The sequence below is a fragment of the Fistularia commersonii genome, chromosome 15 (genome assembly GCF_037954325.1).
Source record: "Fistularia commersonii isolate RoL2024-O1a breed Wild chromosome 15, RoL_Fcom_v1.0, whole genome shotgun sequence".
Classification (NCBI taxonomy): Eukaryota; Metazoa; Chordata; class Actinopteri; order Syngnathiformes; family Fistulariidae; genus Fistularia; species Fistularia commersonii.
Window position 1 is genome coordinate 4,701,290 of NC_141298.1, and position 14,385 is coordinate 4,715,674.

Consider the following 14,385-nt stretch of genomic DNA (forward strand, 5'->3'; position numbering starts at 1 on the left):
ATGAGGGCAATCATGTAACTGGATGAAGAGAGGGGACACTACTATGTTGTTAGTTTGAATGCAAAACCATCAAAAAATTGTCCCAGGGACTATAATGTAAAGCAAATTTGTTAATTGACTCATGAGTGTAAACATAGCCAAAAACGAACCTTGGATTTTAATCCCAAAGTAAATTTGATGTAACACTTGGATTAATTTAAACTTAATCCTCTTGTCCTAATCCAAACTCCTATTGCAGGACAAACTGTCTCCACCGGTTCTCACAAGAACAGAAACACAGCAAAAGACATGTGTATCACTGTGGCAGAGTAAAGTTATGTGAGATGCTATGATGGGCGTCACTGTCGTCACGCACTGATGACATCTGACTGCGGGTGTCGCTGCTTTATTATCTTGCCGATGCAGGGCGGATTAGAAAAATGGGATTTCAGATGGCTCTCCCTTCCACCCCACACGCCCTCTGCCATCGCTCAGTTAGGTGATTATTGTTAAAACAGAGGGGGAAAAAATCATTTTGGAAATAATTATGATAGTAATTATCATTTCCCCCTTCTTGGACCTGGGAGATAAGAATGAACCCAGAAGAGAGAGGGAGAGAGAGAGGGAGGCTTAGAAGTGTCTAATCGGTCATAATTTGATCCAGAGTGTGACTCCTGATCAGAGCTGGAGAGCAGCAGTAATCAGATTACCAAGTAGTAACTGTAATTATGTATATTCACAAACAAAGACACATCAAACAACATTGGCGATGGGAAGAGGGAGATCTTTGTAGGGTATCAGGAAACGGCTAAGAGTAATCTGATTACAAAAAAAGTAACTGTGATCCCTGATAACCACTTCTGAAACATCTACAAACAATAGGATTAACGATGGCTCTATAAAATGAAATTTTATAGAGAAGAGAATGTTAAGAAACAAAAAGGCTTTGAACAAGAAATTTGTATGTATCTTTACTTTATGGCTGTATATCGCACTTTGAATAATGAATTGAATTATGAATATTTAAATATTCTGGTGACTGGGGGAGAATTGATTAATCTTGAAAAAAGATGACAAGTCAAAATTTCGATTATTTTAAGCATGGTTGGAGCAGTAGCAGGCTGATCTCACAGCAACATATAATGAAATAAAACAAAAAGCTAAATTGAATCTGTTTTGATGGTGTTGGACATTTCAGGTTTTGATCGAGGCACACCTTGATTTTTTGCCTGCAAGCACAAGATAGATTTGACCAAATTCTTTGTTTAGCGCCAATATCGTAGTTCCGCCTCACGGCTAACAGATAATTAGCTTACTCCATAAAAACTAAACACCCAAACTGTTTGAAAAGCACCACTTCAAGTTTCCCGTACTGATGTCGATAATAATATATGACTGGTGATCACGCTACAGCTGGGATACCATGAAGATGCGGGTGGAGTCCACTTGCTGACATTTGAACACACAAGCTGCTCATACTACCATCAAATTAATGGCTCCTTTGGTATTGTTTAGTAGTCATTGCCGTGCGCGTCGACTAAGTTCCACTTAAGAAACAGATTTTCAAAGTTTGACAAAACAAACATAAGGCAGCCCCGATAAATGTCTGTGCACCATGGTGTGCTTTAATGTTGTGACTTTGGACTAATTTGTTAAACAATAGAAAACACAAGGCAGCAGGGACTTTTAAATTGAGCAGAGCAGAGATCGGCTAAGAAATAGTTTGATTGCTGGATATGACTGGAAAGATTTGGGTTGTCGCTGTGCTATATTTATAATAAAGATATTCACAGCTACAGATAAATGATTTAAATAGGCATGTTCTATCCATTGCATTAAATCTTTCACCATATTCCCTATATTATCTTATTTGGAAAACAACAATATAGAATTGCTAAATAAATTGAAATGCCCTGAATGAAACTCATACTGGAGTGGCTGTGGCTCAGTTGGTGAAGCAGGCAAGCCTCCAATAGGAAGGATGGTGGTTCAATTCCTGGCTCCTCTTGTCTACAGGTCAAAATGTCCTTGGGCAAGACACTGAACCCCCCCAGTTGCTTCCAAATGCCTTGCATGGCAGGACTGATGCCATCGGCAGCACAAATCAAAGCCCCCAAAATCATCACCAAATTTCAATCATCCCCTCTCAGAAAAATCATTTGGAACAATCTGAGGAAAATTCACATGAATAAATCCATGATTTTAACCAAACCAGACACTGCTGACTGGTATACTGCTTAATTTGTCACAATGTGTTACAAACTGGTAAGATGTTTTGCAGGTAGTACATAATCTATGATGATTTCAGTGTTCATATCGATCCAAAAACCTGTGACCTGTTTATCCAGACATGAGATGTCCTTGTTATTTCTTTATTTTTTGCCCTGATTAAGCCTCAAAACTTTATCAAAAGAAAAAACAGCGCGGAAACTTTTTTTATATTGCAAGTTGTTTTGTTGTAGATTTTGCTGAAATGTTCATTTCTGAACAAAAAAAAAAAAGAAAGACAATTTACAGCTGTGTAATTTTGCCTGTTAGAAAACAGCCCCCCACTTATCTTGTGTTTGATTGCCTGCTTCTATCAAGGTGAGCGATTAGACCACCGCTCCTGTGAAGCTCTGGAAGTCGTCTTCAAATCGTTGCACTTTGATTTCATCAATCTGCAGGCAGCCCAACTGGAAGAAAATGTGAGTTTATGAACCAAACTTATTTTGCTCATCTTCGTCTTCCAATCCCAATGCAGTTTCACATTGCTCTGAATCAGATTAGAGGCTATTTTTTTCCGTTCAAAAGAACTTTGACATTCTTGTCAAATTTGTGCCTTGCCTTCTTCATTTTTACCTCCACGCTATTTCCTCTCTTCCAGGGAGCCTCATCCTTGCTGGATATGATTTTGTACTATGAATCTGCGGCCCATCTTGACATTTCTGACAACAGCAGCATGGGAACATGGGGTTGGAGAGCCCTTGCCCATTTGATAAAGCAGGTCGGTTGGCTGATACACGGGAATCGCAATCTTTTCTTTTAGTTTTGCTAAAGTTGATAGTAAACATACAGGGGAAGTCAGTGTTGTGCATTACAGGGACTGAAAATACAGGACAAAGTTGTTGTACACACATGCTACTGCATGATCGCATATAGAATTTTAGGTCATAGAATTGATTAGCTTTGTGGTGACAAAAGAGCAGGCCTTTATGAATGCTTTCACTCGCTGACTTTGTGGAATTACAACAGATCAGGATGAGGGATACAAAATTGGATTTTGGTTGTGGTACATTTTTTCAGAACACTTTTAAGAAACACATGAGATATAACAACACATAGCTGTTTTTGTCATGTCAAGAACCTTGTTTGTATCATTCATATTTACCTCAAAATATAGTACAGTGGTATTTTTTGCACTGGAATCATTTGCATTTGTTGTCAGATATTCATGTGTGTGGTGTCAACCAGTCCTGGCTTATTGTTAGCTGACATCAAGAAGAGGCTTTGGTCTCCTGGGAGGAAAATGAGACGTTTATAACAGTCTGAAAAGAAATAGTGATTTCTTTCTAACTGATATCTTTGGATAAGAAAGACAACGGTGACGACTTATAAATATGTACATATACAAACATTCATTACAAGAAGGACTGTGTATCCATTAGACATATCACCAATGTTTCTTGATCTTATTCAGCATGTTCTCCGTGTCCTTTCAGGGACACCATTGCCCCCCATGGTGGAAATTTCACCTCAGCCATGTGTTAGCATTAGCAGCCCTTCTCTTCATATTTCCTCCATGTCATTTCGGGATGAGCTACCGTCAGTCTGAAAATAGAAAAGAAGAGATTGAGACTCTGTGGTCGGGATGATTGAAAACGTTTGCTTGCCTTCCACTTAATTGTATTAGAAAGGTCTTGACTGCATGGTGTGAAACCATATGCCCGATTATGTGCCAATAACACAAAATATCATTTTGTTCCAACATTGTCTTTGACCTTTTAATTTGTGGCAATGTTTTTATTCTATGTCTGTGCTTTTCAGAGTATCCGCCTGTCAAGACTGGATTTGTCTAACATGGCATTAGTTGACTACCCAGCTCAGTTGCTGTGTAAAGCTCTGCTGACCAGCCAGCTCAAAGTGCTGCACCTTCACAATGCCAAGCTTAGTGGCCTGCCATTGTACACACTGGGTATGACACACTCACACACAAGCACATGCACACACACTTGCCCTCAGTGTGTCCATATTTCTGTTTAACAGGTATGCATAGAATCCCAATGTGTGCTCTGTGTGTGTGTGGCTTTGTTTGTGTGTCCTGCGGCCAGCAGGACCAGATTTTGACCTGTGACCCTCTCTGCGGGCCTGGACCTGGATTAGGGGCATAATCTCTTACCTGTCACTTTCCACTCTAATGCACACATCCATGAGGACTTGCCGCCAGAAAAGACTTGTACACAGATATGCACATTTTTTGACATCGTAAACAATGTCTTAAGCTGAAACATGCATATTTTATCCATGATCTGCACAAATGTTCAGTCAAACATAAATTCTGTCACACTATCATTGATTTCCAAAACACTTACCATGATTGTAACCCGATCCACAAATCATCTTTTGGCCAATTGGGAATAAAGGCTTCTCCAATTGCAAAGGCTATCTACAACCAGCAAGCCCCTTTAAGGTCCCAGGCATGCGCACAATCATAACTAACCCCCCCCCGCCCACACACACACACACACACGCGCACACATACACAAACACCCCCCCTACACACACATACATACATGCATATACAGTCACAGAGATGCATTGGGAAGCATCCTGAAATTAGTAAAAACAATGTGGTACAAACAAAGATTTATTGAATAAACACGGAAGAGTATGCCATTATGAAATGGGCTGTCTTTTATTTTTGATTTCCATTTAGTGAACAAGTATAAATCAAATAATCTGTAGCAATCTCTGCTCTCACAAACATACTATATATTGATTAATAACTGTTGTTTCTCTGCAGCACAGATGACCTACACATGAGTAGTGTGGGCAGGGACACATACACACAACCAATTACTATAGTAACTGAGTGCATACACTTTTACACTTACCACCACCCAAAGCAGTACTCAGAGGGGGGTAGAGTGGTGCACATGGATTGACTGTCACACACATAAACACACAGAGCATCATGGAGAAACAGAAGAGTGACATTCAAAGTGCTGAAGCTGTATACTGTAAAACCTTCAATCCTACAAGGTATTTTAATCACCTACATAATCACCTTTTCATTGGGTCTTTAACAGAGCCCAGTTTAAGTTTAAAATGTTCAGCAGACTTTTTGAAAGTATCAAATATTCTTTCTTAGCTAAACCATAATTCTCCGGCCGGACTCTCATGAAATGCATGAAATAAATGCTGTGTAAAAGCTACTCCTTGTCTGTGCATAACAATTATTTGATTCAAGACACGCACAGGCTAAACACTTCTGATCTATGGTTTGTTGCGATATTACTTTTTTATCAAAAAAAGACAGAGTTCCTTCCCCGTACGAAGAAAAATCATCATCTCTTATAAACATTATACTGTATGGGGTAACAAAACTGAGCTAAAGAAAAGGTAATGCATATCAAAAGAGATGTAAAACTCGCAAAGAAATTGGTTCAGTTAAAGAAATTAGTTTATTAACTCGCTGTGTCTTTGATTTTGTTTTTTATTTTTTTCAGAACTGACAAGTATCCCTGATAATACTTTAGGATTTAGCTGCACAATAACAATTTGACATTTGCAATTTCTTTTGTTGTAGAAAAAGCCCAAAAGTTAGCCTCCAATGTCCTCTCAGCTGGGAGTGGAGGAAGGCCCAAATGAACACAGTATGCTGCCCACTCCGTCTCACAGCAACTTGTTCCTCCAATGTTTTCAGTCACTTCCAGGAACTCTTTGATGTTTTAGGATTTCAAAACTCCCTCTTCCTGTGCTCATCCCTCGACCCCACCCTGTGTTGTCTGCTTTACCGAGCCCACCTACTCGCACATCCCAGCAGGGGGTCCCAGCTGAGGATCATTGCTTTCGATTGGAGGAGGCTCTGATTACAGGGCCGATGCTCGTGGTGGAGTCGGCAAGATCAATCATACCGATTCTCCCATTTTGTTCCCACTGTGCCTGATGACAATGTTGGCATTCCACATGCAGCCCAACAGGCTTGATCAAATCTGCAGTATCGATCTGGACGCAAGGGCAACGAGGATCCAGAAACATGGATACATTGTAAAGCACACAAATACACAGAATAGCACACACATTACTGTTGTAGAAACTGATCAGACAGACAGACGTTTGGAATAAAATGACAAGTTCCTAACAAAAGGCAATGCACTGATTTTTTTTTTTTTTTTTCTTTTTAAGAGGCCCTTGAAGTTCAGGTGTTTTGTAAGGTCACTTGTGTTTGGGAGTCAAAACCGTGTCTTCAATAACAGCTTGTTCATGCTAAAAAGGAAAAGAAGTACCACTTGATCTTTACTAGCGTAATTGCAGGAGGTGGGGATTCCTGCTGCGTTCCCATTTTTCTTGCTCAAGTAACCATCAATCAGTCTATCGTAGTTACAACCTGACGACACTATTCAAGTTCCTTGGTTTATTTCTCAGATATGATTTACAACCATCCAAATATCTCAACTTTTGATGAAGATTTACAGTTAGAATGAAAGTACTCAATGTCTGATTTGGGCACTTTAGAGAATGGGGTAAAAATAGAAAAAAATAATGTTTTGAAGGTTTTCCAAAGAAATAAAGTTTTGTTTTTTAAAATTGTTATCATCATTATTACTGTCTTCTTCTTCTCCTTTTGGCTTTTCCCTACAGGAGTTGCGACAGGGGGACACTGGCCCGTGCCGTCCTGAGGCTTCATTATCATAATTATTACTATAGTGATGATAATAACAATTATTATTATTGTTGTATACAGTAATATTATGATAATAATTATTAGTATCAACCTCTAAGTTTTGGGTTTGACATTGTGATGTAATAATACATAGAAGAGGCCCCAAGATGCTCACAAATCTGCCACCAAACAATTTTGAAGCGTGAGGAGAATAATTTTGCAAATTACATTTGTCTCCATTTTTTTTCCTCCTCTTCTATTATTGCTTGTAGTAGGTGTGTTAAAGTCAAACATGGTGCTGCAAGAGCTCCACCTCACCAACAATCTCCTGAACAGTTACCAGGACACCCTTCACCTGAGAGACTTGCTATATAACAACAGCACTTTACAGTTGTTGGAGCTGAGCAACAACGCTGTAGCTGATGATGGTAAGATTCACCACAATGCACAAATACATACAACTTTAAATGTCTATCTAAATGTACTTCTGTAGATGTTTTAATTATCACTATGAAAATTCATTGCTTAATCATTCAGTACATAATTTTTCATGGCGTCATAGTCAGGTAAGATTAGAAAAAAGGAAGAAACCCTCAGTGAAACCTTGTCAAGTAACGGTTGACTGGAAGAGTTTACATTCCAAAGTTGTCTATAGCTTCACTTGGAGCAGCTGTCACATTTAACATAACACAAAGAACATGTTAATTTTCATGGGGAATTTTCATTTTTAAAGGCACGTTTTAAGACTCCCTTTCATTTTTTTCATTTAAGGCATATAATAGATATTGTGTGTGTTTGTATGTGTCTGCAAATGTGTGAATAAAAATCCTTTTCATACAAAATAGCAATATTGTATGCATGATAATGATGATAATAATAATAATACATTTAAAACTTGCATGTTAGATACTGTATATATATGTATACACAATTAGACACCCAGCAGGATTTATTTAATTCATATTTTTCAGCTTTAATTTTTTAATTTTTCCTTTGTAATAATATGGCTTCAATGACCCTTAGAGTTTTGTATAGCATTTGTTGGCACATCATTGAGGTCAAAAGCAAAAACTACTCATGATACAAATAAATAGATAGCTCAACAAACAAACAAAAGCACTCTTAATATGTAGTTGATATACATACCTGAAAAGGTAAATTGGCATATTACAGCCATGTTGAACTCAAACTCTAAATTGTGACTGCAGCAACACTCCCACTAAACATCTGTAGGTATAATTGTATTTATTTATTTATTTATTTTTATGTTTGTTTATTTTGAAAATTACTTTCCAGGTTTGAAGGACTTGTGTGATGGTCTACAGTGGCAGACTGCAGGTCTCCAAGTACTATTGCTGAGGAACAACCAGATTACTGCGAAAGGCATGGTCCATCTGGCCAAGGCTCTGGTGAGAAAAGTTTTGACCAGATTTTCTGTACTTTTCACATAGAGTAAATCAACAGTCAGTGCAGGGCCATGTTGCTATGATAAAGAATTAAGCTCACTCTTAGGAAGAACATACAAAATAAAAGCGTACTATGGATGATAGCAGATTGCAGGATCAACTCACCAGAAAGATTACCAGTCAATATGCTGGCACATTCTGTTTTATGAGACATCTCTTCATACCAGCAGGGGGCAGTAGTATTTATTTTTTTTCTATTTAAAGGGCAAAGTGGATGACCTTGACCTGCCAATATAAACAACGTAGTGCGTGCTGCTGACCTTTTCTCACAGCACTTTAATGGGATCAATGCAGAACAGTTCATGTTGCATGCAATCATGAAGACTTGGTACTCCATCTTTGCACTGTTAAACAGACAAGGGGTCACATTGTATTAAAATGAACCAACACAAAGCAAACAAAACCTTAAAGACAATATCAATCAGTAATGTGTAGGAATACCATCCTCTCTCTTTCTCTCTCTCTCACACACACAGACCTCTTGCAGTTGCAGACCAACCTGGCAAAGAATCAGTAACTTATTGATGCCTCATCTGTTCATTATTAACTTTGTTTTCTTCTCATACTCAAACAAACTAAGAGGTTGTATCAACAGTAGCTTTAGACTCTATATGTCACTCTATATGACACTAATGATAAACAACTGAAACACTTTGAGACCCCTCATGAAGGGGGACTTGAACTCAGTTCACTGACCTGTGGCTGGTTGCCAGTAGTGAAATAACCAAATAACTACTGACCCCACAAAAGGAGTTATGGAAAGGTTAAATGCATTCTAAAGATATTTTAGGCAACAAAAACTGCCTAGTTTGGCATGGCGTGCTGACTGGTGACAAGGATCATTTTGAATCTGTGGTCAATTACTCTTCATCAGTGACTCACATGTGTAGATGCATGCATGAGTATATTTAGGATTAAATATGATAGTTTGAACTATATAAACTATGCAGTTGAGATACAGTTTGAGTCATGTATCAATTGTTCTCTATTCATAATGAAATTTGGTTATAATGATTAGATCATTTTAAATTGAATTTCAGTTGAGTGCCAAACAACCATGCATCCCAGGCCTATATGTACACATGAAAAGGACCTAAAAGTAAATTTGTTTTATTTGTTGTAGTTTCCCTTTTTATCATAAACTTTATCACTTACATTGGTCCGGTGAGTATATGCTCCTGTTCTCCTCACCTTGGAAGGAAATAAGGATCAGTGGGCATCATTCCCTAAAGAGGAACCTCTTAAACTATTCTGCCTCCACACGTTTTTCTCTGTTTTCCTAATATGCTTTTTTTTTGCCTGAATGGCAGTATAAACCGTACCCTCCTGTGGATGGGGACTGTTAAAGTCAAAAGATGAGAAAATAAAGGCCTGCCTGGCATTGTCACACAAATGCATGCATTTCTCCTGTCTTATCCAGTGATACCAAAACAACAGTTTGAATAATAAATGCGTGTTAAAAGAGGGCACTCATGGTGTTGAAGAATGGTGTTTATGTGGCCTGCCAGTCAGGGGAATAAGTAGATGTCCTTGCAGGCCATAATAATGATAATTAGACCCATAGCCGGTTCTGTCAGATATGATGATAAGAAGAGCTGTTATTAACATTTCTTCTCCTGCATTTGTTTTTCCTTTCAGTCCCCTTGGTTAGTCGCCTTCTTTTTTTAATGTTGTAAAATAGGGGTGGAGGCACATGCTTTTCCTGCTCTACAACCTGGTTGATGTTGTTTCATTGTTTATATTTTTTGAAAATGATTACCCCCTAGGTGAATATGTTACCCATGCTTTATTCCACTTTGCGTCTTTGGATGTATTTTTCTTTCTTTTTTTTTTGTTTTAAGCCAGTATGTCATGTGTGAAAACATACTGTGTTTTTGGTGTGTTCACACTCCAACCCTCCTCAAACTTCTCACTCCAACTCTCCCGTGGTTTACGTTTGACAGGCTTCAACCATGCTTGACTCTCACACACTCTCAGCTACGCAGTCGCCTCTTTAATTGTCTGGTATTATCCCTCGTGCATAACCATTCGTGATGCTCTTCCTCCCTCTCCTCCTCCCTGCTTCACTGGAGAAGCTTCTCGCCGAGCATTGGATGTTGTGGTGCCTCTGTGTGCAGAGACTCAACTAGGAAAAGGGTGTCGGTAGCGGTGGAGGGTGTGTGGGGATGGTGGGTTGGGGGTGGGGGTCTCGAGTGTGTATGTTGTCACCATGGTGCAAATTAACTCAGAAAAAGACACTTTCCAGGTCCGTTGGTTGCTTCCTGGTTTACTTTCCACCCCCGTGCATCCTCTCTTCAGAGCAGTGACCAGAGGAGTTTAACAAGGGTGGCGAGGGGGCAACCAATGGGTGGGTGGCGTGTTTCTTTTCAAGCTGTTGGGCAACATGGGGCCCCTGGTGCCAGACGCCCCCAGTTTCACACACCAGCTAATCAACCTTCAATGGTAGAGTGGCTCTGGAGGGTAGAAACAAAGGTTTTACTTTGAGGAGAAACATTTTAAGAATGATTAATAATTATCATAAGTACAGCTTCATGTAATCTATCGTGTACAATGACAACAATTCTGTACATTTATTAAACCCCTCCCCCCATATCGGTAGAGATACAGTTAGGCTCAGAAATCCTCATGATTTCGGCTCTGCATGACATTAATTGGATATGAAATAAAACAACTACAACAGAACTGAAGTGCAGACTTTAGCGTTTAATTCAATGGGTTGAAAAAAAAATATGAATAAACATGCAGGAATTGTAGCTCTTTTTATACAAATGCTCCTCATTTCAGGGTCTCAAAAGTAATTGGAAAAATAAACATAACCCTAAATAAATGTTACCTTTCAATATTTTGTTGAGAGTCCTTTGCAGGCAATGACTGCCTGAAGTCTGGAACCCATGGACGTCACCAAATGGGGGGTTTCCTCCTTTATGATGCTTTGCCAGGCCCTTACTGTGGCTGTCTTCTGTTGTTATGTGTTTTTGGGTATTTCTGCTTTAAGCTTTGTCAAAACTTGAGCAAAGAAATGCATGCTCGATTGGGTTGAGATCCGGTGATTGACTCGGCCATTGCAGAATATTCCATTTTTTTTGCTTTAAAAAACTTCTGGATTGCTTTTGCAGTATGTTTTGAATCATTGTCCATCCGTACTGTGACGTGCCGTCCAATCAACTTTGCTGTATTTGGCTAAATCTGAAGAAAGAGTATATCCTTATCCGTTTCAGAATTCATCCGGCTGCATCTGTCTTTTGTCACATCATCAATAAACGATAAAAGTGATCAAGTGTCATTGGAAGCCATGCATGCCCTCGCCATCACACTGCCTCCACCATGTTTAAAGAAGATGTGGTTTGGATCATGAGCTGTTCCAATTTTTCTCCAAACTTTCTTCTTCCCATCATTTTGGTACAGGTTGATCTTAGTCTCATCTGTCCAAAGAGTGGTGTTCCAGAACTGGGTCGGCTTCTTCAAGTGTTTTTTGCAAAGTCAATTCTGGCCTTTCTATTTTTTAGGCTGTTATATGGTTTGCACCGTGTGGTGAATCCTTTGCATTTACTCTCATTAAATCTTCTCTTTATGGTAGACTTGGATACAGATACACCTACTTCCTAGATATATTTCTTTCTTTACTTGAGTGGATGTTGTGAAGGGGTTTTTCTTCACCATGGAAACGATTCTAAGATCATCCACTGCTGTTGTCTTCCGTGGACGTCCAGGCCTTTTTGAGTTCCCAAGCTCACAAGTGCCCTCATTTTTTTCTCAGAATGTATCACACTGTTGATTTTGGCGACTCCAAACTGCTATCTCTCTGATGGATTTCTTCTTTTTTTTCAGCCTCAGGACGGTCTGTTTCACCTCCATTGAGACCTCTTTTGACCGCATGTTGTGTGTTCACAGTAACAGCTTCCAAATGCAAATGCCAAACCTGGAATCAACTCCAGAACTTCTAACTTCTTAATTGATGACAAGTTACCGAGGGAAGAGCACATGCGGCCTTCCTATTTTTTTGCAGCCTTCTGAGTCAACTGTCCAATTACTTTTGGTCCCTTGAAAAAGAGGGGACTATGTATCTAAGAGCTGTAATTCCTAAACCCTTGCTCCAATTTGGATGTGAATACTCTCAAATTACAGCTGAGGGTCTGCACTTTAAGACCATTGATTATATAATTGTATCCTGAATATGTCTTCGTAGATGGCTAAAATAACAAAACTTGTGTCACTGTCCAAATATTTCTGGGTCTAACTGTATCTACATCTGGGTTTAGGCAAGAGCTCAGGCTGCTTGAGAGCAGAAATCCACATGAAATTGTATTAAAACTGGCAATGTTAATTATTGCATTAATAAAATTTAATTTTGATAATATTAAGTTGCTTTTGCAACATCTAATTTTCAGAATGCTGATAAGAGTTTTCAGAAGCAGTAGGTTTTCTCATTTTAATCATTCAATATCCCATACATCCTCTAGCAGAGTAAAGGTATGACTGTAAGTGATTTCAAATGAACCATATTTTTGCAGCCTGAATTGAAAGTTCTGCAAGTTCTGGATTTGGGAGAGAACATTTTGGGAAACAAGGGGATCCAGGTGATCAAGGAACCTCTTATGATGAATTGTTCACTGCTGCAGCTAGGACTGGCCCAGGCCAGCATCACATGTGAAGGTATACAACTGTATAGATTTTATTTTTAATTTTTACAAGAAACATAGTCATTAATGGTGACAATATATATATATATGCATATATATATATGTATATACCTTCAGCTTCTGGACATTAACATGTTTAATGTTGTCATTGCTATAGGGGCGGTTGCATTAGCAGAGTTTGTGGCAGAAAGCCATCAAGTTCAGAAGCTGGATGTTCGTCTGAACCAGGTGAAAATTGGAGGACTCATGGCACTATGTCTGGCCCTGAGGATTAACCGTTCTCTCTGTACCCTGTATTTTGACTGCATCGCCCCACAGCAGCAGGTAGGTTCACAAGAGGCTCTTGAGTCTCCTGTTCTTGCCAATTATGGCAGTAGAAACTGCAATTGTCATGGATATTTATAAACTCATCCTCCTTCCGCAGTGATGGAAACACTTCCTAGCATTGGGCTATTAAGCACAAGAGCTATTTTTATACAGCCAACAACCATATACTGTGCAGGGTATCTGAGTGACAAAGGCATAGCAAAATGTTAAATATACAAATTTAAGATCTATATTCTACTTATTTTTCTACTTACTGACAATTAACAGGCGCACTGAGCAACATCTCACTGGCAATGTTAATTCTCCTTAACTATTCCATTGTGTTTTTGACTTAAAATTTTTCCCAAAAAGCATGTAGATCTACTGCTGTTTTGCACATAGGTGTATAGTTAAATTCATTTATTGTTGTTCTAATATTAGTGATCTGTAGGCTACTATTACAAACTGCCTGGTCACATTTTTGTCACTTAGAGAATGACGTAAGTCGTTTGTATCTCAGTTCTTTTTCTTTTTTGTTTATCCTCAGTACCTTCCATAGTTGCAAAGGCCTGAGGAAAAGGATGCCATAACTTTAATATATGCCCCTGCTGGATTCACAAAATAATTACCCACACTTGCCATCTGTTTGTCATGATTTTATCTCTGCTAACTTATTTGCATATTAAAGCATTAATTAAAATCTCCAAGGAACGGAATGCTTACTTTAAAATTAACTCTGAAGGCGATCTGTGCACAGCTTCCAAAGTTGTTTTATTTTTGTTTGCAGTGGTTTTGTGTTTGTCTGCGTGTTGTTTACACGATTAAGTCTGATTTTTATGAAACGTCTCCTCTGGCTAGAGTCAAGCAGCAAGATGTGCCAGATTTTGGAGAAGCAGCTTTAAAGAGCCATGACGTCTCTGTGAATGTGTGTCATTAAAGCTTCTTTCTCCTCACTTTGCACATGCACCAAAACCTCCATATTGGCGGCTCTGTTTTCATGCTCCTCTAAGCCGGAGAGAGACTTGATTAGCATTTCCACCATTGTTGAGAGTTAGTGTGGCTGGATATTTTAAGGGAATGGTAATAAGGGAATTTTTAAGCTCTGTCAGGTTTTGGAGTCACACAGCTG

General features: G+C 38.9%; 1 protein-coding gene across 1 annotated transcript in view; it reads left to right on the forward strand.

Moving 5' to 3' along the window:
- Window positions 1-14,385, forward strand: part of LOC147226268 (protein phosphatase 1 regulatory subunit 37) — a 51,874-nt gene that overhangs the window by 15,709 nt on the left and 21,780 nt on the right. Inside the window, exons 6-12 of the mRNA XM_086161098.1 lie at window positions 2,566-2,666; window positions 2,846-2,965; window positions 4,006-4,153; window positions 7,117-7,272; window positions 8,141-8,253; window positions 12,822-12,963; window positions 13,108-13,274. Coding sequence (XP_086017224.1) covers window positions 2,566-2,666; window positions 2,846-2,965; window positions 4,006-4,153; window positions 7,117-7,272; window positions 8,141-8,253; window positions 12,822-12,963; window positions 13,108-13,274 — 947 coding nt within the window. The remainder of the gene's footprint in view (window positions 1-2,565; window positions 2,667-2,845; window positions 2,966-4,005; window positions 4,154-7,116; window positions 7,273-8,140; window positions 8,254-12,821; window positions 12,964-13,107; window positions 13,275-14,385) is intronic.